The sequence below is a fragment of the Gossypium arboreum genome, chromosome 11 (assembly GCF_025698485.1).
Source record: "Gossypium arboreum isolate Shixiya-1 chromosome 11, ASM2569848v2, whole genome shotgun sequence".
Lineage (NCBI taxonomy): Eukaryota > Viridiplantae > Streptophyta > Magnoliopsida > Malvales > Malvaceae > Gossypium > Gossypium arboreum.
In genome coordinates this window covers 136,127,088-136,150,091 of record NC_069080.1, presented here as the reverse complement: position 1 = coordinate 136,150,091, position 23,004 = coordinate 136,127,088, and the positions used below count along the sequence as shown (strand labels likewise).

The window sequence follows — 23,004 nt, the reverse complement described above, 5'->3', positions numbered from 1 at the left end:
AAGTCTTAGCACCATGGTCAATCTCTATGAGTCTCCACAAGTCTATCACTGTTCAAACCAGGCACTAAGATAAAAGAATGAAAATATTAGTACAACTTGAAGTCATAGGCATACAACAATAGCAAAATAGGTTACAATTAGTATACTTATCACACTTGTACCAAGTCTGTCTCGACTTGAAATATGAGTTTAAAATTTTGTCTAAACCCGCCTATATTTGCAAAATCAACGTTCGGACACTTACTCCACAGAAACAGCGAACAAAACAACAATCACACCACTGGAGGATCTTGATTCACAACCATTTCGCCTAATAAGAAAACACATAGAGTATTTATCATTCCATCTTACGAGAATATATAACACTAATAATTTCATCCTTGCACAATAAACGAATTAGAACCAAAATCACAACAAAATAACTTAAAGAACTTACATTATCCTTGGATATAATCGAAAATGGAGGGTAAACCGAAGTCCCGAAAAGAAATAATGACAACAAACAAGATTCAACGCAAAAGAAAAAGAAAAACTCAAGAGAGGAAAAAGAAAGAAAAAACCTCTATTTAAAGGTCGAAAAACCCTCGACCTTTCACCCCACAAATTCCCTTATTTTACCATTGTATTTTATTTCTTTAACAAATTATGGGATTCGTATCAGACAACTTTAACAATATTATTATTAAGAAGATATTAATTAGGAGAGAAATTCACTTCTTAATAACTTTTAAAGCCTTTTGTTACCCACCCATTAATTCCTTTTTGATGGAATCCATTGTGACTTACTGAAGAACAATGTTCAGTTCTAGAAATACACACTTCGGGAGAACTCAACTTGTGTAACTGCCAAAAAGAATTTAAGTATGAAACTTGGTATCTAAATTTTGGTACCCACCACAACTTCCACTGTATTGAAATCTCGAGCGGCCATTCAATTTTCTTCCAAATTAATTAATATATATGGAGAATTTCCTTCTTGGACAATATGTTCTATAGACAGACACAATAATGAACAAGTCTTCCTTTTTAATTATGTCCACTTTTACCATTGACAATAAAGAATTACAAGGTTTCAGTTTCTCAGAAACTGGTATAGCACCCTCTAAATGACAAGCAATTTATAAAGCAGAGTGAGAAATTGGTGGCAGATAAAAGGCCAAATGGTAATACCGGGGAGATGTACATACCTTGGGGTGATAAAGCCTTGTGTCGAAACCATTTTTTTTTTTGAAAAAATGGGGTCGACTTTGGTTTTGAAAACGAAAACAAACAATGGGAGTCGCCACCAATCCTTTTTGATGAGGTGTGATCGGGTCACCTCGTAAAAGTGGTTATTTTTAATAAATGATTTGATTTATTTAAACAACGATTTTGGTCTACGAAATTCAGAAAAACGGATTCGGGAGTCGGTTACGTACGAGGAAGGATTAGCACCCTCGTGATGCCCAAAAGTTGGAACCTAGTTGATTAATTAGTGTCTTACTGTCGAAAATTAAGAAACTTGAAAGACTTTAAAATACGATCCCTCTTTTTGTAGAAAACTCGAATGTTAAAGACCTTCTCGTCTCGAAGTAATAAATTGTCACGTACAGTAAGTTAGGACACGACATCTCGAACTTTTGAGAATGAGCTTGCCTTTATTTAAAATTCATGTATTTTTCTGTGAAATGGAATTCGAATTTGGAGAGACAAATAAAACGAATTTTATCTTCCTCTATTGCGTATGTATATATAATTTAACTAGAGAAAAAAATAGAATAGAAATATAGAGTTTTTCATCTTTCTATATCTCTCGAAAATTCTATTTTTACTAGTAATCCCCATTCGTGGATCGGATTTTAATGAATTGAACCTTTCGAAAATTAGTAATAAACTTGTTCTTTATTAAATTCAAAAATTCAAATTAGAAGACGAGCAATAGAATAATAAGAAAAGCAAAAATAAAGTAAGATAATAAAGAAAGTGGATTACCTTATCATATACACCTATTTTATTTGATTTAGAAAGATGGGCAAGTCCTTTTATTTAATTCTACATTCCTTGCACTTATTAGATATCTATTAGATATATAGACTCGCTTAGATATACTTAGTATTTAGATATAATTAGTATAATATATGAATTATAATATAATCGTTATAAGATATATTTCTAACTAAACAATATAACAATAACAGGTACAAATATTAAATTGAGGTTCCCATTTTATGACAACTTTTAATAGTTTTCCCTCTATTTTTGTGCCTGGCCTAGTATTTCTGGCAATTGCAATGGCTTCTTTATCTTTGTATGTTCAAAAAACTAAGATTTTTTAGATTCAATGGGTCCAAGACCAAATCTTATCTTTTTTTTTTCAAGACTTAAATGTCATGGATACCTATTTAGTAGAATATTTTATAACATCCGACTTCCCTGAACCGAACATAAATGAAAAAGGCCCTCTTATGCATACTTAAACATGGCATAGGGTTAAATGAATTATAGCAAGTGGATCGGTGCCAAACGGATGTATGAAATTAAAGTCTATATATCTAGTAGATCTGTATAGGCGATCATATAAAAGGGATGATATTAGATGGAAGTAATTTGATGAATTCCTTCTAAAAGATCATATCAAAATAGTACTAGTTGATGAGAGTTACTTCGGAAACAAAAAAAGTAAAGTTGAATTTTTTTGGTTATTCTCTCAATTCGAATAAAATGCAACTGGATCTAGTATGTATGAGTTGGCGATCAGAATCTATATGGATAGAATTTATAGTGGGATCTAGAAAAACAAGCAATTTCTACTGGGCCTTTATCCTTTTTTTTTTGTTCATTAGGGTTTTCATTAGTTGGAGGAATCATGAAGTCTTTCTATAGGATCACAGTCCTCTTTATTAGTTCCTATTTGTGGTGCACGATTTTTTGGAATGTAGGCAATGGTTATAATCGATTCGATAGAAAGGAGGGAATAGTATGAATTTTTTGTTGGAGTTTTCCTGAAAAAATCGTCGCATCTTTCTACGATTCCTTATGAAAGATATTTCGGTTCTATTCTTTCTCTGTTGAAATGTGCTTTTGTTTTCAGGGTTATACTCTGAGTGATCTCCCTGTGAGCGAGCTTATGGGAATGATTTTAACCAAGCAACTGGAAGCAACCAATTCCAATCAGCAAAGAATACAATAATTAGGAAAAAAACTATACAACTTTTTTATTTTTAGTTGTATTTAGATATTCTTTATTGTTTTATTTTTCTTTAGTTTTAAGAATATTATTTTCATTTCATTTTTCTTAATTTAATAAATTTAATGAATATTTAAAATTAATAAAATAGAAAATTCAAAAATATAGGGCTATACGGACTCGAACCATAGACCTTCTCGGTAAAACAGATCAAACTGATTATTATCAAAATGATTCGGCCTATTTCAAAGACCTAACATGCATTTTTTTTTTTGCATTAGGCTCTTTAATTAACTGATAGAAATATCAGTTAGTCTATTGTATATGTATTTTTTTCTAACAGAAAAAAAGAAGACGGTTTCATGTGCTCTGATTCATTACTGATGTAGGAGCATTTCCAAAGTGTTTCAAAGAGGGGAAGGGTTATCTTGACGTAGGTCTGCTTCTGGCCTAGATCAACCTAAGTTAAATTGAGTCTCTACCATCCTGATTAAAAAATTAAACATGAAACTTCATACACCTTAAGATTCATAGGACAAAAATAGCATTTTTGAGGTCCTTATACTCATTATGCCTAGCATTGAATAGACCGGGTATTCACCCTATCAATATCTCAAATCAATGATGAGTTCGATTCGGATTGCCTAAACGACACCCGAATCAAACCGAACCATTTGTCAGGCTATTGTTTTCTTGTTTTGTTCCTTCAAAGTAATGGAGTAAAACATCGATTTATCAAAAAGATAAATTCTTTTGATTGCATGATAGACTCCTCTGAAAAACATTGGCACATGTGTAAACGAGGTGCTCTACCAATTGAGCTATAGCCTTTGTGTTTGTGATACATATTTTATCATATTATGTAGATAATTTCTTGTTAAAATGAATATTACATGATCCAACATTTTGGTCGGTTTGATTGGTATTGCTTAGAAATAACATTGGATTTATAATCCATCGATGTAATAGGTCCTTTTTCTTCCTCTTTATGATTCCTTATGATAATAAATGACCTACTTAACTCAGCGGCTAGAGTATTGCTTTCATACGATGGGAGTCATTGGTTCAAATCCAATAGTAGGTAGAACTTATTAGATATTATCGATCCTGATGTCTAATAAGTTTTTCTACCCACCTTCTTTTATTGACTTTATATCTTTTTCATCCTATTCTATTTACGTTTTATATTTTCAAATTTTTCGTTAGATCAAAATCTGATTTCACTTTTGATTGTATTTGATTCTATTTAATCGGAAGAATCAAAATGGGATGTATAAATGAAAGTTCTGTTTCTACGAAAATTCTTTCGATTAACTAACTCGTTACGAAATCGCGTTGGTAGCCTCGACTCTTGTCCTAGCCCATCTAAGAGCTAGATTTGCCTTAATTGTTCGCCTCTTGCCTTCAACTTTCCTCAAGTTAGCTTCCACTATTTCAAGAGCTTGCTGAGCTTCTTGTGGATCAATGTCACTACCCTTCTCCGCTCATTTACTAAAATAGTGATTTCATTGTTGCCTATTCTAGCAAACCCATCAGAGCCACCGTTAACCATTGGTTGTTAAGGCGTATTCTCAAAAAACATATATCTACAACTGTGGCCATAGGCATGTGATTGGTAATGCACCAATTTGTCCCCAATTAGTCGATAAAATGATTTCTTTCACTTTCGAACCCCAAACAATTCGATTAGGGGTAAGTACGCAAAGATTTAAGGTCATTTCTTCAATTTGCTCTCCATTTTTAAGTTCGTAGCCTTCGCAGTAGCTTCGTCAATGTTGTAACACCTCCTACCCATATCCATTGCTGGAATAGGGTACAAGGCATTACCGGAGTTTACTGAACTTTTTCAGATAATTTTGAATCATTTATTATTCATATTCTGAAATAATCATAACGTCCCTCTATTGGGCCCTCGAAGCCCAAAACATACATTAAACTTGAATTCACATTCATGTCACATAAATATACAATTCAAACATTCAATAATTCAATTCAAGTTGCACGAACTTACTTCGTTGCTTATTCGTGTTTATAATTTCACTAATCCGAAAACTTTTCTTTTCCACGTTCAAGTCTCATATTTAAGCCGTCCAGATCTTTATAAATAAATTTGATCATCATTTTTATTTATTTCATTTTCTGATACGTTCAATTAATGCTCTAGGCAAAATTACCATTTTACCCCTAAACTTTTGATTAATGACGATTTCATCCTACGGCTCAGAAAAATAAAGTTCTTGTAATTTAATCCTTGTTTCGAGCCTAATTATTCTTATATATATTGATAACAGCCCATGATTTCTATAAAATAATAAAATTTTCCATAATTTCAACACTTTTCAATTTAATCTCTAAAACATGTTTTCACCCGATCTTGATCTAAATTAATAATTTCATTCAATTTTGTAATTTAAATAATAAGATAATCCATTTCATGCAATTTGGTCACTTCTAACATTTTTACAAAATTTCCCATAAAGTTTTACTTTTATTCAATTTAGTCCCTGAGCCTAAAACATGCAAATTAGCCATACTAGCTGAATATTCATATATATTTTCCTCCTCCTCCTCTCCATTCCACTTCCTTGATGTATATATCATGCTTATAAGTAACATTATCTATAATTTCACTATTGACTTATATGTATATTCAAAGTTATCCATCTGTGTTATAGTCACTAAATTATTTTTATCTTAAGATACAAAACTCAAAATTAAGATCCGTTAATTTTCCAAGAAACTAGACTCACATATCTTCTTACCATAAAATTTTCAAAATTTTTTGATTTAACCAATAAGTACAGTTTATTCTTTAAAGTTACCCATGTTCTGCTGTCTGACAGTTCCAACCCTTCTTCACTAAGAATTAATTATCTCATCGTACGAGATTTTAAACATATAAATTTAATCCCTTAATTATTTTTATCCAATTTTTTATGATTTTTCAATCTCAGAACAGGGGAACCCAAAATCATTCTGACCTTGTCTCACTAAATTTATTATATCTCACGATTCACAACTTCATTGCTTACACGGTTTCTTCTATAAGAAACTAGGCTTAATAAGATTTAATTACATATTTTTTCATCCTCTAATTCAATTTCAAAAATTTATGGTGATTTTTCAAAATTAGCCTACTGCTTCTGTCCAAAACTATTTTAGTGCAAGATGTTTGTTTACCATGTTTATAACACCCTTATTTTCTTTCTTTACACTATTTCTCATTACTTTCTCTTATTTTTTCTTCACTAACATATCAAGAACATAAGATCATATATAAGAAAACTCTACATTAACATCGATTCCATACTTTTTCAATAATATTAATCTTAAAAATATATTGAAATCTTGATGTTCTTACCTTGTTCCATTGATTTCAATCTTTAACTTGATTTTCTCTCTCCTTCAACTTCTATTTCTTGAATCTAACTTAATATTTTAGCTCCCCATAGTCTCCTTGTAATCTTTCTCTCTTGATGGCTATGAAAATTCTTTTGATTTTTACGTGAAAATGGAGGATTTTTGGTGAAAGGACCAAATTGTAAAGAAAACAAAACTTTCTTTCTTTCTCTCTTCTTCACACGTTGGTTTGCATGGGAAAGATGATGAAAATTCTTCACATTTCCTTCCTTTTATACTTAATAAAAAATAATAAAATAATAAAATATCTTATTAAAATATTAATAAAATAATATTTATCTAATTAATAATTATAAAATATCATCAACATCATCATTACTTTCTAGATTTCTCTCTCTTTCAATTAAACATTTTGCCCTTTGTGATCTGTTAAAATTCCATCATTGAATTATCACATAATTTGGTAAAATTACAATTTAGTCCCTCACAATACTTTTCCTATTCAATTTAGTCCTAATTCATCCATTTTCCTTAGTTTCTAGATCATTCCACCCTTAAATTAATTTTTACTATTAGTCATTTAACTTTTTCATATTTATACTTTAGCCCCTCAAATTTTGAGTATTTACTCTTGGGCAACAAAACTTTTCTCACTTTTACAATTTAGTCATTTCTTGAATTAATATATCATAATATACTTCCCAATGTTAACATAACCCAGAATTTTCCCTTTTTGTCACTTTATTTCCTTATTTTACTATATCAAGGATAATATCTTACTGTAAAAATTTTCGAAATATTACAGATGTTGCCTACCAAATAAAAGGCCTGGTCAGGAAGACCGTCTAATTCTTCGGAAAGGATCAATTTAAATCCTCTAATTTTTTCTGCTAGACCAACATATTTCCCCGGGGAACCGGTAAATACTTCCACTATGGAAAAGGGTTGTGATAAGAAACACTCAATTTTTTGCGCTCTTGCTATGGTTAAGCGATCCTCTTCGGACAATTCGTCCAACCCAAGGATAGCTATAATGTGACAGCCCTAAGTTGACCCTAGTCGGAAAGTGGTTTCGAGACCACAAAAAAATCGAGTTATATAAAAATATTATATGTTATATTTCATGTTTGTGAAGTGAGTAAATACATGTGTGAAAGTTTAAGCTTTGATTTGGTCAATTGCATGTGAATTTAATTATTAGGATTTATGTGTGACACTTTTGAAATATGATAGATAAATTATAACAGTCTAATAATACATGTGTGGAAAAGTATGGTTTTGCATGTTAAATTAACCAATTATAGGTAGTGGCCGGTTACTACAAACGGTTTGTAAAGGGTTTCTCGATGATAGCCACACCAATGATGAAACTACTCCAGAAAGATGTTGAGTTTGAATGGACAGAAAAATGTCAGAAAAGTTTCGATCAACTAAAAACTTATTTGACTGAAGCTCCAGTACTAGTGCAGCCTGAATCAGGCAAAGAGTTTGTCATTTACAGTGATGCATCCTTACTTAGGTTGGGTTGTGTATTGATGCAAGAAGGTCGAGTTGTAGCTTATGCATCGAGGCAATTGAAGCCACATGAGAAAAATTATCCAACCCATGATCTCGAATTAGCTGCCATCGTATTCGCTTTGAAAATATGGCGACATTACTTATTTGGTGAGAGGTGCCTTGTATTTTCGGATCACATAAGTCTCAAATATTTGATGATTCAAAGAGATTTGAATCTGCGACAAAGACGTTGGCTTGAGTTGTTAAAAGATTATGAGCTTGTCATTGACTATCACCCGGGAAAGGCTAATGTGGTTGCGGATGCTTTAAGTCGTAAATCACTGTTTGCTTTACGAACGATGAATGTACACTTGTCTGTTCAATCCGATAATGTGTTAGTAGCAGAATTAAAGGCCAAACCATTGTTGATTCATCAAATTCGTGAAGCTCAGGAAGTCGATGATGAATTGGTTGCAAAACGGGTTGAATGTGTTTCGAATATGGAATCAGAGTTTCAAATTGATGATGACGATTGTTTGAGGTTCAGAAGTCGTTTGTGTGTTCCAAGAAATTCAGAACTTATTTCGATGATTCTGAACGAAGCTCATTGTAGCCGAATGTCAATTCATCCGGGGAGTACGAAAATGTACAACGATCTGAGATGTCAGTTTTGGTGGCATGGTATGAAACGGGACATTTTCGATTTTGTTTCGAAGTGTTTAATATGTCAACAAGTGAAAGCGGAACATCAAGTGCCTACAGGTTTACTTCAGCCGATCATGATACCTGAATGGAAATGGGATCGAGTCACGATGGATTTTGTATCTGGGTTGCCATTGTCGGCAAGTAAGAAAGATACGATTTGGGTTGTTGTTGATAGACTGACTAAGTCGACTCATTTTATTCCCGTACGTACGGATTATTCACTGGATAAACTAGCTGAATTGTATGTTTCTCAGATTGTAAGATTACACGGGGTACCTATTTCTATTGTGTCGGATAGAGATCCGAGGTTCACCTCGCGATTTTGGAAGAAATTGCAAGAAGCTTTGGGTACCAAGTTGCATTTTAGCATCGCTTTTCATCCCCAGACTGATGGTCAATCCGAGCGGATAATTCAAATACTCAAGGATATGTTGAGATGTTGCATCCTTGAGTTTAATGGTTCATGGGAGCTGTATTTACCTTTGATTGAATTCGATTACAACAATAGTTTTCAATCAAGCATTAAGATGGCACCTTACGAGGCTTTGTACGGTCGTAAATGTCGTACACCCTTGTTTTGGACCGAACTCACTGAGAATAAGATTTACGGAGTTGATTTGATTAAAGAGGCCGAATAGAAAGTAAAAGTGATCCGTGAAAATATAAAAGCAGCATCAGACCGTCAGAAATCGTATGCAGATTTGAAACGGAAGGATATAGAGTATCAGGTCGGAGACAAAGTGTTTCTTAAAGTTTCACCGTGGAAAAAGATACTCAGATTTGGCCGTAAAGGCAAATTGAGCCCGAGATTTATCGGACCATACGAAATTTCAGAGCGGATTGGGCCGGTTGCCTATAGACTACTTTTGCCACCTGAACTTGAAAAGATTCAGAATGTTTTTCATGTTTCGATGCTTCGTCGGTATAGATCCGATCCTTGTCATGTGATTAATCCAGCAGAGATTGAAATTCAGTCTGATTTAAGTTATGAAGAAGAACCGGTTCGTATTTTGGCTCACGAGGTAAAAGAATTACGAATTAAGACAATTCCGTTAGTAAAAGTGTTGTGGGTCAAACATGGGGTGGAAGAAGCTACTTGGGAGCTTGAAGACTCCATGAAAGAACGATATCTTAATTTATTCGCTGGTAAGATTTTCGGGGACGAAAATTTCTAAGGGGGAGAGAGTTGTGACAGCCCTAAGTTGACCCTAGTCGGAAAGTGGTTTCGAGACCACAAAAAAACCGAGTTATATAAAAATATTATATGTTATATTTCATGTTTATGAAGTGAGTAAAAACATGTGTGAAAGTTTAAGCTTTGATTTAGTCATTTGCATGTGAATTTAATTATTATTAGGATTTATGTGTGACACTTTCGAAATATGATAGATAAATTATAAGGGTCTAATAATGCATGTGTGGAAAAGTATGGTTTTGCATGTTAAATTAACCAATTATAGGTAGTGGCCGGCCATGTTACTAATTATATAATAAAATATGAATTTTCTATTAACCTTATTTAGTTAAATGACATAATATCATGAATGAATGAAATAAAATAAAAAAGAAAGTGGGTGAAAACAACAAAGTGTTCACCTTGTTCATTCCAAAAGCCGAAAGTGAAGAGGAGTTGGGAAGAAAGGAGCCATTCGGTCATTTTAGGTTTTCATTAAGGCATGAAATTCATGTGAATTCTTGAAATTTTAGATAAATTTGAACTAGTTACCAAGTTCTTTAGGTAACCCATGTTAGAAATTTTGATTTTGGGATGACTAGAACTTTCGGCCATAGTAGTTATTGAGGATTAAGGTTTTTGTTTCATGTTAAATTGGATGAATCTTGGTGTATGGGTGTTTGAACTAAACTAATGATCAAACATATGCATAGATACAAAGTGGGAAGAATCGGCTATTATGTTTGATACTATTGTCGAATATGAAAATATTATACTTGAGTAAGGTATGTGGTTGGAGTTGATAATATGAAAAGAATGCTTAAATGTGTTATAATTGATTAGGTGTTAAATTAAAAGCTGCTAAAATTTTCATTGTTTTAGCCGAATATGTGTTTGTTTAAAGAAGGAATTGTTGAAGAATGTATGTGAACTTGGCAAGTGTATTCGGCTTAGTACATAAATGATGTGAAAATTTTGGAATTTATTTTTGATTATGTGTATGTATGACTAAGTATATATAATCGGCCACATGAGTAAAATGAGTACTTGATGTTATATTATAATTACTGAGCTCAAGTATATGGATGTATGTATATGTGGTCATATAATGGCGTTTTGTTTTGAAAGTTGAATGATGAATTGTTATTTAAATTATATGAACATTTGGCAAAAGTAGCCATGGTGTATAAAATTGTATTAGTTATGAAATTTGTAAGTTTAAAATAAATTGTGGTAATGATAAATTATAATAAAATGAGTTTGATATGTGATTAACAAGTAAAAATTATTGGTAAAAATATTGAATACTTCTACTTGTATTCATTAAGCTCAAGAGCAAGGGGGATCAAAGTTGGATCGGGGAAAAGAGAAAGCAATAGAGTAATCAATCCACAATCGTTCCAATATACCGAGGTAAGTCTTTGAGTAACGGAACTTAGCTTATGATTTTATAGGTATCATATAAAAGCATAGTAGATAAATTGTGATCTTATGGTTCTATATAAATTACATAGTGAAACAAATGATTTTTATTTTATATGACTTGGAGTCAAATGGTTAAAGAATTCATGTGGAATAGCGAAATGAAATCGTATTACATGTATGTAGCTATTGAGCCGTAAGAGTAAGGGTTGATAAGCATGTTGAACTTGTTTGCTAGTAATGCTAATGGGTTATGATATATATATGTGGAAGGCAATCGTGCGGGTTATTATAACCGGGTTAAGTCCCGAAGGCATTCGTGCGGGTTATTATAACCGGGTTAAGTCCCGAAGGCATTCGTGCTGGTTGTTATATCCGAGCCAAATTCCAAAAGTATTTATGTTTGGAAAGGTGCGATTCTGTCGTAATAATTCCAATTAATGTGCTCATAATCCCTAATATGACCGGTATGGATCGATATACATTGGAAAATTTGGTACAAAGATAAGTTGTGATTATGTAATTGAATAATGCTCTCCGGCCATTCCTTAGGGTTATATGAAGTCTATAGCTCACTCGAGTTACATGAAATTGATTCAAATGAAATTTAGTTAAGTTTGACTTGAATGTGTAAACATATTGATAGAAGTGTAAATTAAAATGAATATGTGATCTTGTGCATAGACATTTATTTATCCTTATGAATGCTATTTCTTTTGTGTTTTTGTTTCAAATGATTTCCTTACTTATAAGCTTACTAAGCATCAAACGCTTACTCGTTGCTTAAATTCTCAGATTATAGATTTTGTTCGTCACCATCGGACTCGGAAGTGTCAAAGTCGAAGTCATCCACACTATCTAAGCCCTTTTGGTACTCTTTTAGTTGAACTTTGATAATGGCATGTATAGGACTGACCTTTGTTGTTAATTAAGTATCTTTTGGTAATGTATATATTCGTATAGCCATGCGAAAATGGCTTATATATTTTGAGTATAGCATTATAATCATTTTGTATATATGGTCTTATGATATGGTCATTGAGTGGTATGGAAATGTTTGGTAATGATTAGCCATTGGAATGGCTAATCATGATCATATTTGGTGTTATGTATGTCAAATTGCTAGCTAATCCATGGAAACCATGAAATAGGTAAAATTTATCACAAAATAGATTCGGACAGCAGTAGTGACGTGAATTTGAAAAATCGCTAAAAATAGTAGAAATGGAATTAAATAAGAATCGAATCTTGATGAGTCTATTTTCATATGGAAGAAACAAAACAGGTATATGAGCTATATTTTTTGAGATGTTTAAATTCTTGTGAAACAGGGCCAGAGCGATTTCTGGATCCCCTGTTATGACTTTGGAAATTCACCATAAATTTTACAAAGATAATTAAAAGTCATTATTTATATGTTCAGATTCATTATTGAGTCTAGTTTTATTAGAGACAAACAGTATAGTCATTGAAGCTCTATACAGGGAGATATCTGATCCATAATACACAGAGGTCAGAGTAGTCGAACCCTGAAATAGGGGAGACTTTAACTAATAAACTGTACTAATTGGCCAGACCAAAAATTATAGAAAAAAATTAGTAGATAGATGTATGAGTCTAGTTTCAGGAAAAATTTACAGAATTGGATTTTGAGTTTTGGAACTCGAGATATGATTTTTAAAGCGACTATGATGCAGTTAGCCAGCTTGTCTGGAAAATCTTAAAATGAATTGTATGAGCTGTTTAAGTAATGAATTAAGTCCGTTAACACCTCGTGTTCGATTCCGGCAACGGTCTCGGGTACGGGGCGTTACATATAATGTCCTAAAGTTCTTTGTAATGCTGTAAGGTTTACTTAACCCTTTGCGTAGTTTCATAATGTTCCTCACCAACGATTCGAGGTTGGAGCATAGTAAACGTTGAGTCTAAAGGATCTACCGCTGGATAAATACCTTTGGTAGCTAATCCTCTTGATAGTACGGTAGTAGCATCCAAATGTGCAAATGTTGTGGCAGGGGTAGGGTCGGTCAAATCAACCGCAGGTACATAAACTGCTTGAATAGAAGTTATGGATCCCTCCTTGGTAGAAGTAATTTTTTGTTGCAAAGTACCCATTTCGGTACTGAGGGTGGGTTGATAACCCATAGCAAAAGGCATTCTACCCAATAGTTACCATCAATATTCAAGACTTGTATGGAATAGTGGTTAAAACTTTCATTCAACACCTAGATAGCATGGATTCAAATCCTGTTATCCTTCTTCCCTCTCTTCTAATATTGTAATAATAATAATAAGTAGTTACTGCCAATCAAATAATTTATTTCTCCATGTCTAAATTCTGCATTTTTTTTGGAGATCTAATTTCATTCTAATTTTTTTATATTTATTATTATTCTATAACATTGACTAGGTTTGGTGTCACGAGTTAAGTGACATCAACTCGGCCGAGGAAATTATGAAAAAGTCTTGTATGTTTTAAATAAGTTATATTATTATGAAAATATTTTTTCATATTTTTAATAAAATCAATAAAAATTACAAATAATAATATTTTAACCTATCTTAGAAACAATAAAACCTCAATTTGTCATTGCAATTAAAGCTTTATTTTGATTTATTTTGTACATTTTAATATTAACTATGGTTTCTTTATCTTTGTTGCATTTTTTTAATTTGTATTATCATATGCGTTGTATGGTCAACATTTGGGGTTTGTAATCGTCCTTTCTAACAATATCGTTTCCAATATTTAAACTTACATCTCCGTTTGGGAGTGCAATAAACTTAACCCTTTTAATTAAAAAGAAATATACTTAAAAATCCAAATATTTTTAATCACTTTTTAAGCACCTAATAATTAAATTTCTTTCCTATTTTTTTGATAGTTGTCCTTGTTTTTTACCACCAGTTTATATTTTTATTAAAAAATGATACATTAAATTGAGGATCTATTATTGAAATTTGTGATTAAAAAAATTGTTTAAAATCCCAAGAAGAAGACGGGTATTTGCTATATTAATGTCAAAAGATGATGACATTGAATGGCAATACTAAATTGAACCAAAACTGCAATACATTAATTTGGCCATAATGCTATGAGCAACAATATTTTATTTATCAGAGTGGGTTGATTTCCAGCTAATTGCCTCAGTCTGAATTATTAGATGCTAAAAATAATGAGCCAACTCTTTCAACTTTCACTAATCATACAGATTCTCTATCTCCATTCCTTGATTTTCATATCCTCCAAAAATATGAAATCTTTAAAGATTTTTGTACAATATATCTGGGATTTGCTTTCATTTGATTTGAAAACACAAAGATGAATGATAAAGACAAGATGCAAATTGAGATAATGGACAAAAGCAAACGACGAGCATCAAAATTCATAAACACTGCCAGTGGATGCCTCAGCCATTTTCTATTTTGTTTATCAGAATTCGTTGACTTCCACCTCATTGCCTCGTTGTCTAAATTATTAGATGCTGAAAACAATTATTGAGCTGAGTTATTCAACTTTCACTAATTATACAGAGTCCATCTCCATTTCTTTCTTCTTTCTTCCCTGAATTTCCATTTTTGGCTTCTTCAATCCTCTCTTCGCCTTCTTTATCATTATCTCGTCATGTCTATCATTGGAGAGGCTGCTCTTTCTGTGTTTTTGGAGCTATTGGGAGGTATGTTGCTCAACTCTGCACTCAACTTTGCTGCTGATCATAAGCAACTCCACCCACAGTTCAAGCAGTGGCAGTCCATATTGCACGATATCCAAGCAGTGTTGGATGATGCAAAGGAGAAGCAGATCAAGAACGAGGGTGTGAAGAAATGGTTGGACGACCTCCAGGACTTGGCTTACGATGTGGATGACATCTTGGACGAGTTCGCTTATCAAGAGTTACGTCTCAAGCTCCAAAACACTTAATCTCAAGCCAGCACTAGCAAGGCACGGAAACTCATTCCTACCTGCTTTACTAGTACTAGTTTCACTCTCACTTCTTTTCGGTTTAAGAATTCCATGATTCCCAAGGTCAAAGAGATCACTGATAGACTGAATAGTTTGACTACTCGAAGAAGTAATTTGGGGTTGAGCGACATCTTGTCTCAAGCTCCAACCTCCAAAGGAAAGCAACCCAGGCTGCAACCAACTTCCGTGGTGAATGAAGCTGTGGAGTATATCAGTAGACAGAAGGAGAAGACAGAAATGATTGAGTTGCTCAAAGGTGATAACTCCAGTGGAATTTCAGTCCTTTCCATCGTCGGCATGGGAGGGATGGGTAAAACAACTCTTGCTCAGCTTGTTTACAATGATGCCACCATCAACGAGTCTTTTGACCACAAGGCCTGGGTATGCGTTTCTGATCATTTTGATGCAGTTAATATAACCAGGACAATTTTAAAATCCATCGATCCTGACTTTTGTGATGAGAATGACTTGAATTTACTTCAAGTTAAGTTGAAGGAGAAGTTGTCTGGGAAAAGATTCTTGCTTGTTTTAGATGACATTTGGAATGAGAATTATAATGATTGGGACATCTTACAGTCTCCGTTTGGAGAAGGGACCAATATCATTGTAACCACTCGCTTTCAAAATGTGCCATCTAATGTGGATCTGCTTAAAGCTTTTCATTTGGATAAACTATCAGATGATGATTGTTTATCCATATTTACACAGAATGCATTAAAAGCAAGAAATTTTGATAGACATCTCCAGTTTAAACAAATTGGAGAGAAAATTGTCAGAAGGTGCAATGGCTTACCTTTGGCCGCAAAAGCCATTGGAAGCTTGCTACGCACAATTAAAGACAATGCAGAATGGGAAAGAATAAATGAGAGTGAGATATGGAACTTACCAGAAGAGCAGTATGGCATAATTCCAGCTTTGCAATTAAGCTACCATCATCTTCCGTCATACTTGAAACGATGTTTTGCATATTGCTCCATACTACCTAAAGATTATGAATTTGAGGAAGAAGAAATTATCTTGTTATGGAGAGAAGAAGGTCTCTTGCAACAAAAAGCTATGCCTCAAATTAAAGATCTTGGAAATCAATATTTCCAAGATCTAGTGTCCAGGTCATTTTTTCAGACATCCAGTAAAGATAAGTCCCGATTCGTAATTCATGACCTTATCAATGATTTAGCTCAAGTAGTTGCAGGAGATATATGCTCCAAACTGGAAAGAGATAAGCAACAAAAGTTCTCAAATCGCACTCAACATTCTTCGTATATTCTCACTAGATATGACACAGTAAAGAAGTTTGAAGCATTTAATCAAGTGAATTCTTTACGTACTTTTCTACCTTTACAGTTGTCACATTGTTGGAGGCCTTGTTTAACTAATGTTGTTTTGGTTGATTTGTTGCCAAAACTTGGCTACTTAAGGGTGCTTTCTTTGAGTGGGTATGACATCACTGAGTTGCCTGATGTTTTTGAAAATTTAAAACATCTTCGCTACTTAAATTTTTCTGACACCGATATCAAATGCCTACCCGATTCTTTGTGCACTCTTTATCATTTGGAAACTTTATTATTAAGAAGGTGTTACAGTCTTCAAAGATTGCCTTCAAAGATGGGAAATCTTGTCAACTTGCATTATCTTGATATTAGAGATGCCTACTCAATAGATAGGATGCCTTTTGGAATTGATAAGCTAACCAATCTCCAAAGGCTATCTGATTTTATCATAGGGGAAGGTGATGGACATCGTATCAGAGAATTGAAATATTTGTCAAACCTCAAAGGTGATTTCTGTCTTTCTAGGTTGGAGAATGTTAATGGAGAAGATGCAGGGGAAGCCAAGTTAAATGAGAAGCAAGGAATTGATCGACTGGTATTGGAATGGAGTTGGGACTTTAAGAACGATAGAAGGAATAAAGAAGTTGAAGAATTGGTGTTGGACTCTCTTCGTCCTCCAAAAAAGCTTGAGCAACTCGTCATTCAGAATTATGGTGGTGCAAAATTCTCTACTTGGATTGCAGATTCTTCCTTCAAGAATATATTGTCATTGGAGCTTAGCAACTGTAAAAATTGCAAATCACTACCATCGATTGCAAGGTTATCATTTTTAAAAGACCTTTCAATCTGTGATTTGAATGAGGTACATAAGATTGGTGTTGAGTTGTTTGGAGCAAATCAATCGAATGTATTTGCATCGTTAGAAACACTATGTTTCAAGAGTATGCCAAACTGGAAGGAGTGGGACCCATATGAAGGTGATGAGCAAGTTTCGAAATTCCCCAGCCTTCTTGAGCTTTCAATCAGAAGATGTACTCAATTGTTGAGAAGGTTGCCAACCCTTCTTCAATCCTTGCAGAAACTTGTAATCTACGAGTGTAGAAGGTTGGTAGTTTCAATTTCAAGTTTTTCGTCTTTATGTGAATTAAGCATTGAAGGGTGTAAAGAATTTGTGGATGAAGGCTCTTCTTCTGCAGATGAGGTTACCTCTTTGAAAAGTGTCTCTCTTACAAACATTTCAAAGTTTGATATTTCAGCAGAGAAGGCATTGTTGAGATTTGCAAACTCGAAAAATTTTAAGATCTATAGTTGGAGTGAGTTGGAATATTTATGGCAAAATGGGTTAAGCTTAGTTGGCCATCGCTTTATTACGATTGAGTATTGTCCCCAATTGGTCTCTTTGGAAACAGAGGAGGAGAGATTGCAACTTGACAAGATTCCAAGTGTTGAATCTCTGGTAATAGATAATTGTGAAAGGCTCAATAGACTACCAAAAGTCTTACATGCTGTCCCATTCATTACGAGAATAGCACTTGGAGAGTGTCCAGGCTTGGTTTCTTTTGCAGAGAGTGACTTTCCTCCTGCTTTAAAAGAGCTGAGGATTTGGAAATGTGAGAATTTGTAATATTTGGTTGATGGAAAAGAAAATAACACTAGTCTTCTTGAGCACCTGTAAATAATAAGATGTCCATCTCTAATAGGGTTATCGTCAATGAGTGATATATACAATCGGCTTCAACTTCTCAACATTAAAGAGTGTTCAAAGCTAATGAGCTTATTTTTAAATGCCAAGTTACCAGTAAAGCTTAAAAAGCTAGCTATTTGGAATTGTCTGGTGTTGGAACGCATAGCCCAAGATTTCTATGAAACCAACAATCTTGTAAGTATTCATATTTCGAATACTCAAAATATTAAATCATTACCAAGAGGATTGGACAAGCTCAGCCAGCTTCAAGAGATTAAAGTTCATGGATGTCCAAGTCTGGTTTCATTTGAAGAAAGTGGGTTGCCCACTGCAAATCTCAGAGTTTTCTGGATTCATGGTTGTAAAAATTTTAAAGCCCTTCCCAAGTACATCAACAACTTCACCCTCCTTCGATTATTAAAGGTGTGGAACTATTCGGCGGACATATCCTTTCCAGAAGAGGGTTTCCCTACCAACCTCACATCACTTGGAATCTCAAACGCACCCAGAATTTATACATCACTTACTGAATGGGGATTTGACAGTGTTGGAACATTGGCAGCAACAAACACTAAAATGAGGTTGATTTTAAACAATATGAAAAACCAAGAAAAAATAGATGTTTTTGAACAATGAGAGATCTTGAAGAAAAGAACACACTTCATTATAATTGATTCAAAATATATATAGGTTACAAAGTAAAATGAGTAAGTTACCTACTAACATAACTACTCCCACTAATATATCAAATACAAACTTGAATTACACACAAAACAAAGCTGGCATATCAGCTTCTACATCAATTTCAAATCAAGTTCTAATCCTATTGACTTTAAGTACAAGTTACATTTGAACAAAATAAATCAAAATGGACCAAGTTGCTGCTGCTCTCGGTTCTACTCTAATGCAGGTCAGCTTGGTGAGCTGCTGGTCACATGTTGCATTGCAGACTAATGCTCAACACTCCTCCTTGGACTGTATGCAACAAACACCAATCATCTCCCTTAAAGCTTCAAATCTGGATGTACCGAGTGGCTTGGTTAGAATGTTAGCCAATTGATCTTGTGAATGCAATGAACAAGACCGATTTCTCTGTCTCGCTCACCTCTCTAACAAAATGGAACTTAATTTTAAAGTGTTTAGTCTTGCCATGGAAGACTGGATTTTAGCTATAGCAATCTGCTGATTGGTTGTCAACCATGATTTCAAGAACTTCACTTTGTTCTTCATTCAAATCGATAATAACTTCCCGAGCCAAATGGCTTGATTCATCTTCTTCTTCCGCAATATACTCGCTTCACCGTGGATTGAGCAACAGTTTGTTGCTTCTTTGAACTCCAACAAAATGCTCCTGAGCCAAGTGTGAAAAAATAACCCGAGGTGCTTCTCATGTCATCTGCAGAGCCTGCCCAGTCACTGTCTGAATATCCCATAAGTTTAAGCTCATTTTCTTTCTTAAACATGACACCAAGCTTCAAAGTTCCCTTGACATATCTAAGTACTCTTTTTGCTGCCTTAAAATGTGAAAGTGTCACAGCAATGCATGAACCTAGACAACAAGCTAACAGCATGCATAAGATCAGGTCTAGTTGCTGTCAAATAAAGTAAACAGCCAACTAGGCTTCTGTATTCCTTCTCATCAACTCTTTCTTGGTTTCCAAAGCTGGTCAGCTTCTCTCCTTGAGCTATTGGTGTGTTTACTAATTTACAATTAGACATGCAGAACTTGTCTAAGATCTTCAGGGCAAATGCTTGCTGGTTGATAAAGATTCCTCGATTAGACTGGTTCACTTCCATACCAAGGAAGTATGTCATGGCTCCTAAGTCACTCATATCAAACATTTCCTTCATTTGAGTCTTGAAGTCATTGATCGCCTCGATTCGCTTCCAATCACCAAGAGATCATCCACATAAACCAAACAATTAGCAAAGTTTCATCTTCAGCTTTTTTCACATAAAGTGTTGGTTCACTCAGGCTTTTCTCGAACTCAAGTCTTGACAGATATTCATCAATTCATCATACTGTGCTCTAGGTGCTTGTTTCAGCCATATAAGGCCTTCTTCATCAGTAAACCTTGTTCTCTTCTCCTGGAACTTTAAATCCATCTGTTGCTCTATGTAGATTTCTTCTTTCGAAAACCATTCGAAAAGTGACTTGACATCCAATTGGTGAATCTTCCATCTGCTTCGCGTGCAGCCAAGGCAAAAAGAAGCTTGATTGTGTCAAGCCTAGCCACTGGAGCAAATGTCTCCATAAAGTCAGTACCATACTCTTGACTATAGCCCTTTACCACTAGCCTTGCCTTGTGTTTGTTTAAAGAGCCATCAGAGTTAAATTTGGCTTTAAAAACCCACTTGACACCTATGACCTTCTTCTGATCTGGTCTATCAACCAAGTCTCAAGTTTTATTCTTCCTGATCATCTCAAGTTCAGCTTCCATTGCTTTCTTCCAGCTTCTGTCCCTTGCAGCTTCTTCATAGTTTGGAGGCTCAATTATTGCTACATTGCATCTATGGTAAATGTCAGCAATGGTTCTGGTTCCTCTCACAGGAGGATCATCGATGTCACCACTTTCTGCTTCATTTTCAGTTGGCTCTAGACTGATATCGAGCTGATCTTCATCAAACTGACTCGTTTCAGAATCATCCCAACTCCAAAATTTTTCTTCATCAAATCTGATGTCCCAGCTCACCAAAATCTTCTTTGTTGAAGGGTCATACACCCTATAGCCTTTTTTTGTACTGCTATAGTCAACAAATATCCCAGGGGCAGACCTTCTCTCCAGTTTTGTTCTTCTTTCTGCTGGAATGAGTGCATAGCACATGCATCCAAACACCTTTAGATGGGAAACAGATGGTTTGAGCCCATACCATGCCTCAAAGGGTGTTTTGTCCTTCACAGCTCTTGTAGTTAGCTTATTCAATAGGTAAACTGAGGTGTTGATCGCTTCGCCCAAAATTTGCTTGGAAGCTTGCTTTGAAACAATAGACATCTGGCCATATTCATCACTGTTCTGTTTTTCCTTTCACAAACTCCATTTTGCTGTGGAGTATAAACAGTGGTGAGCTGATGATGAATCCCTGCATGCTCACAAAGCTTTTGAAACCTCTCAGACAAGTATTCAGTCCCATTATCAGTTCTCAATGCTTTGATCTTGTAGTTTGTTTGATTTTCCACTAGTGCCTTGAATTTGCTAAAGGCCTCAAACACTTCAGATTTGTGTTTCATGAAGTAAACCCAACAAAATCTGGTCAAATCATCAATAAACAGTACAAAATACTTGTTGTCATTCAAAGAAGGGGACTTCATTGGTCCACAAATATCAAAATGCACCAGTTCAAGCCTTTCTCGAGCTCTCCAGGCTTGGTTCACTGGGAATGGCAATCTGGCTTGTTTACCAAACTGACAAACATCACAAACACTGTCATTTGCTTCTACTTTAGACATATCCTCTACCAAATTCTGTTTTTGTAACAGATCAAGTGATCTAAAGTTAGCATGGCCTAATCTTCTATACCATAAACCAGCATTATCAGCCAAGCTTGCATAAGCTTTGTTTTCAAGCTGATTAACATCAAGTATGAAACATTTATCTACCATGCCTACTGTAATTATTTCTTGACCATGACAGTCCTTAATAACACATGAATCATTCTTGAAAATAAGGGAATACCCTTTTTCAACCAACTGACCAACACTCAACAGATTCTGATCAATATCAGGCACAAAGAGCACATCTGAAATGACTTTGTTACCTGAACAAGTGCTGACTGTAACACTGCTCCTGTCTTTGGCTTCAATCAGTTCACCATTGCCAATTCTGATTTTAGAGACATGGCTTCTGTCTAGATCTTTGAACAGACTTTCATCACCTGCAATGTGGTGTGAGCAGCCACTATCCACCAACCAATTACTTCTGACCTTGTTTGAAAATGAAAAACAAGAGGCTGTGAACACATGCTCCTCCTGAGCTTGAAGCTCAGTAGCTTGAGCTTGAGTCTGTTGCTGTGCTGGTGCCTTTGGTTTGTTTTTACAAACTTTCTCAACATGGCCAAACTGTTTGCAGCTCCTGCATTGGATGTCTGGCCTAAACCAGCAAAACCTTTCAGAGTGAGTGGTCTTCTTACAATGGACGCACGGTGGAAACTTTCTCTTGCCTGAATCTCTCCTTGGTTTATCCTTCTTGTCAAGCCAAGGCTTCTTTCTTTTGTAGCTTGAGCTGGAGTTCTCTTTGGCCTTTGCTTGGAAGGCTCCTTCTGGATGGTCTTCCTGCCTGTTGGCCCTTCTCTGCTCCAAAGCATATAGGGAGTTCACCAACTCAGACAAAGAGATGGTTGTCAAGTCTCTTGAGTCCTCGAGTGATGAGATTTTAGACTCAAATCTCTCAAGAAGTGTGGTGATAACCTTCTCAACCACTCTGCTGTCACTGAAATCCCAACCAAGCAGTCTTATGCTGTTGACAGTGGCCATGATTCTGTCTGAGTATTGCTTAATGCTCTCAGACTCTTTCATCTTCAGGTTTTCAAAGTCCCTCCTCAAGTTGATGACTTGTTGCTGCCTAGTTTTATCCGACCCCATGAACTCCTCCTTCAGCCTTTCCCATGCTTCCTTAGGTGTGCTGCAGGCCATGATCCGAGTGAAGATTACATCTGACACTCCATTCTGCAGGCAAGCTAAAGCTTTGTGCTTCTTGGTGCTCTCCTCAGCATGCTGCCTTATCGAGCAATTGTGGGATTAGCCCTCAATGGAGGTGGTTCGAT

At 34.8% G+C, this 23,004-nt stretch overlaps 2 protein-coding genes and 1 pseudogene across 2 annotated transcripts; 1 reads left to right on the top strand and 2 right to left on the bottom strand.

Annotated features, from left to right (window-relative positions):
* Nucleotides 1–4,488: 4,488 nt before the first annotated feature.
* On the bottom strand, nt 4,489–13,484 carry LOC108473143 (ATP synthase subunit beta, chloroplastic-like; annotated as a pseudogene).
* A 1,855-nt stretch (nt 13,485–15,339) lies between these two features.
* On the top strand, nt 15,340–18,183 carry LOC108471906 (putative disease resistance RPP13-like protein 1). The gene has a single exon (XM_017773451.2). The coding sequence runs from the start codon at nt 15,340–15,342 to the stop codon at nt 18,181–18,183; it is 2,844 nt and encodes a 947-aa protein (XP_017628940.1).
* A 1,328-nt stretch (nt 18,184–19,511) lies between these two features.
* LOC128284000 (uncharacterized mitochondrial protein AtMg00810-like) lies at nt 19,512–20,512 on the bottom strand. The gene is made up of 3 exons (XM_053021459.1): nt 20,318–20,512; nt 19,810–20,127; nt 19,512–19,757 (listed from the first exon to the last, which is right to left on the bottom strand). The coding sequence occupies exons 1-3, from the start codon at nt 20,510–20,512 to the stop codon at nt 19,512–19,514; spliced, it is 759 nt and encodes a 252-aa protein (XP_052877419.1).
* Between the last annotated feature and the right edge of the window lie 2,492 nt (nt 20,513–23,004).

Bases quoted from the DNA above. Each gene is read 5' to 3' on its own strand.
- LOC128284000 (XM_053021459.1), bottom strand. From the start codon at position 20,512: ATGGTACTGACTTTATGGAGACATTTGCTCCAGTGGCTAGGCTTGACA. The intron at 20,128-20,317 runs GTTTACTGATGA...GGTGATTGGAAG, and splicing joins TTCCAGGAGAAGAGAACAAG to CGAATCGAGGCGATCAATGA. The intron at 19,758-19,809 runs GTTAGCTTGTTG...TCACATTTTAAG, and splicing joins GACCTGATCTTATGCATGCT to GCAGCAAAAAGAGTACTTAG.
- LOC108471906 (XM_017773451.2), top strand. From the start codon at position 15,340: ATGATTCCCAAGGTCAAAGAGATCACTGATAGACTGAATAGTTTGACT.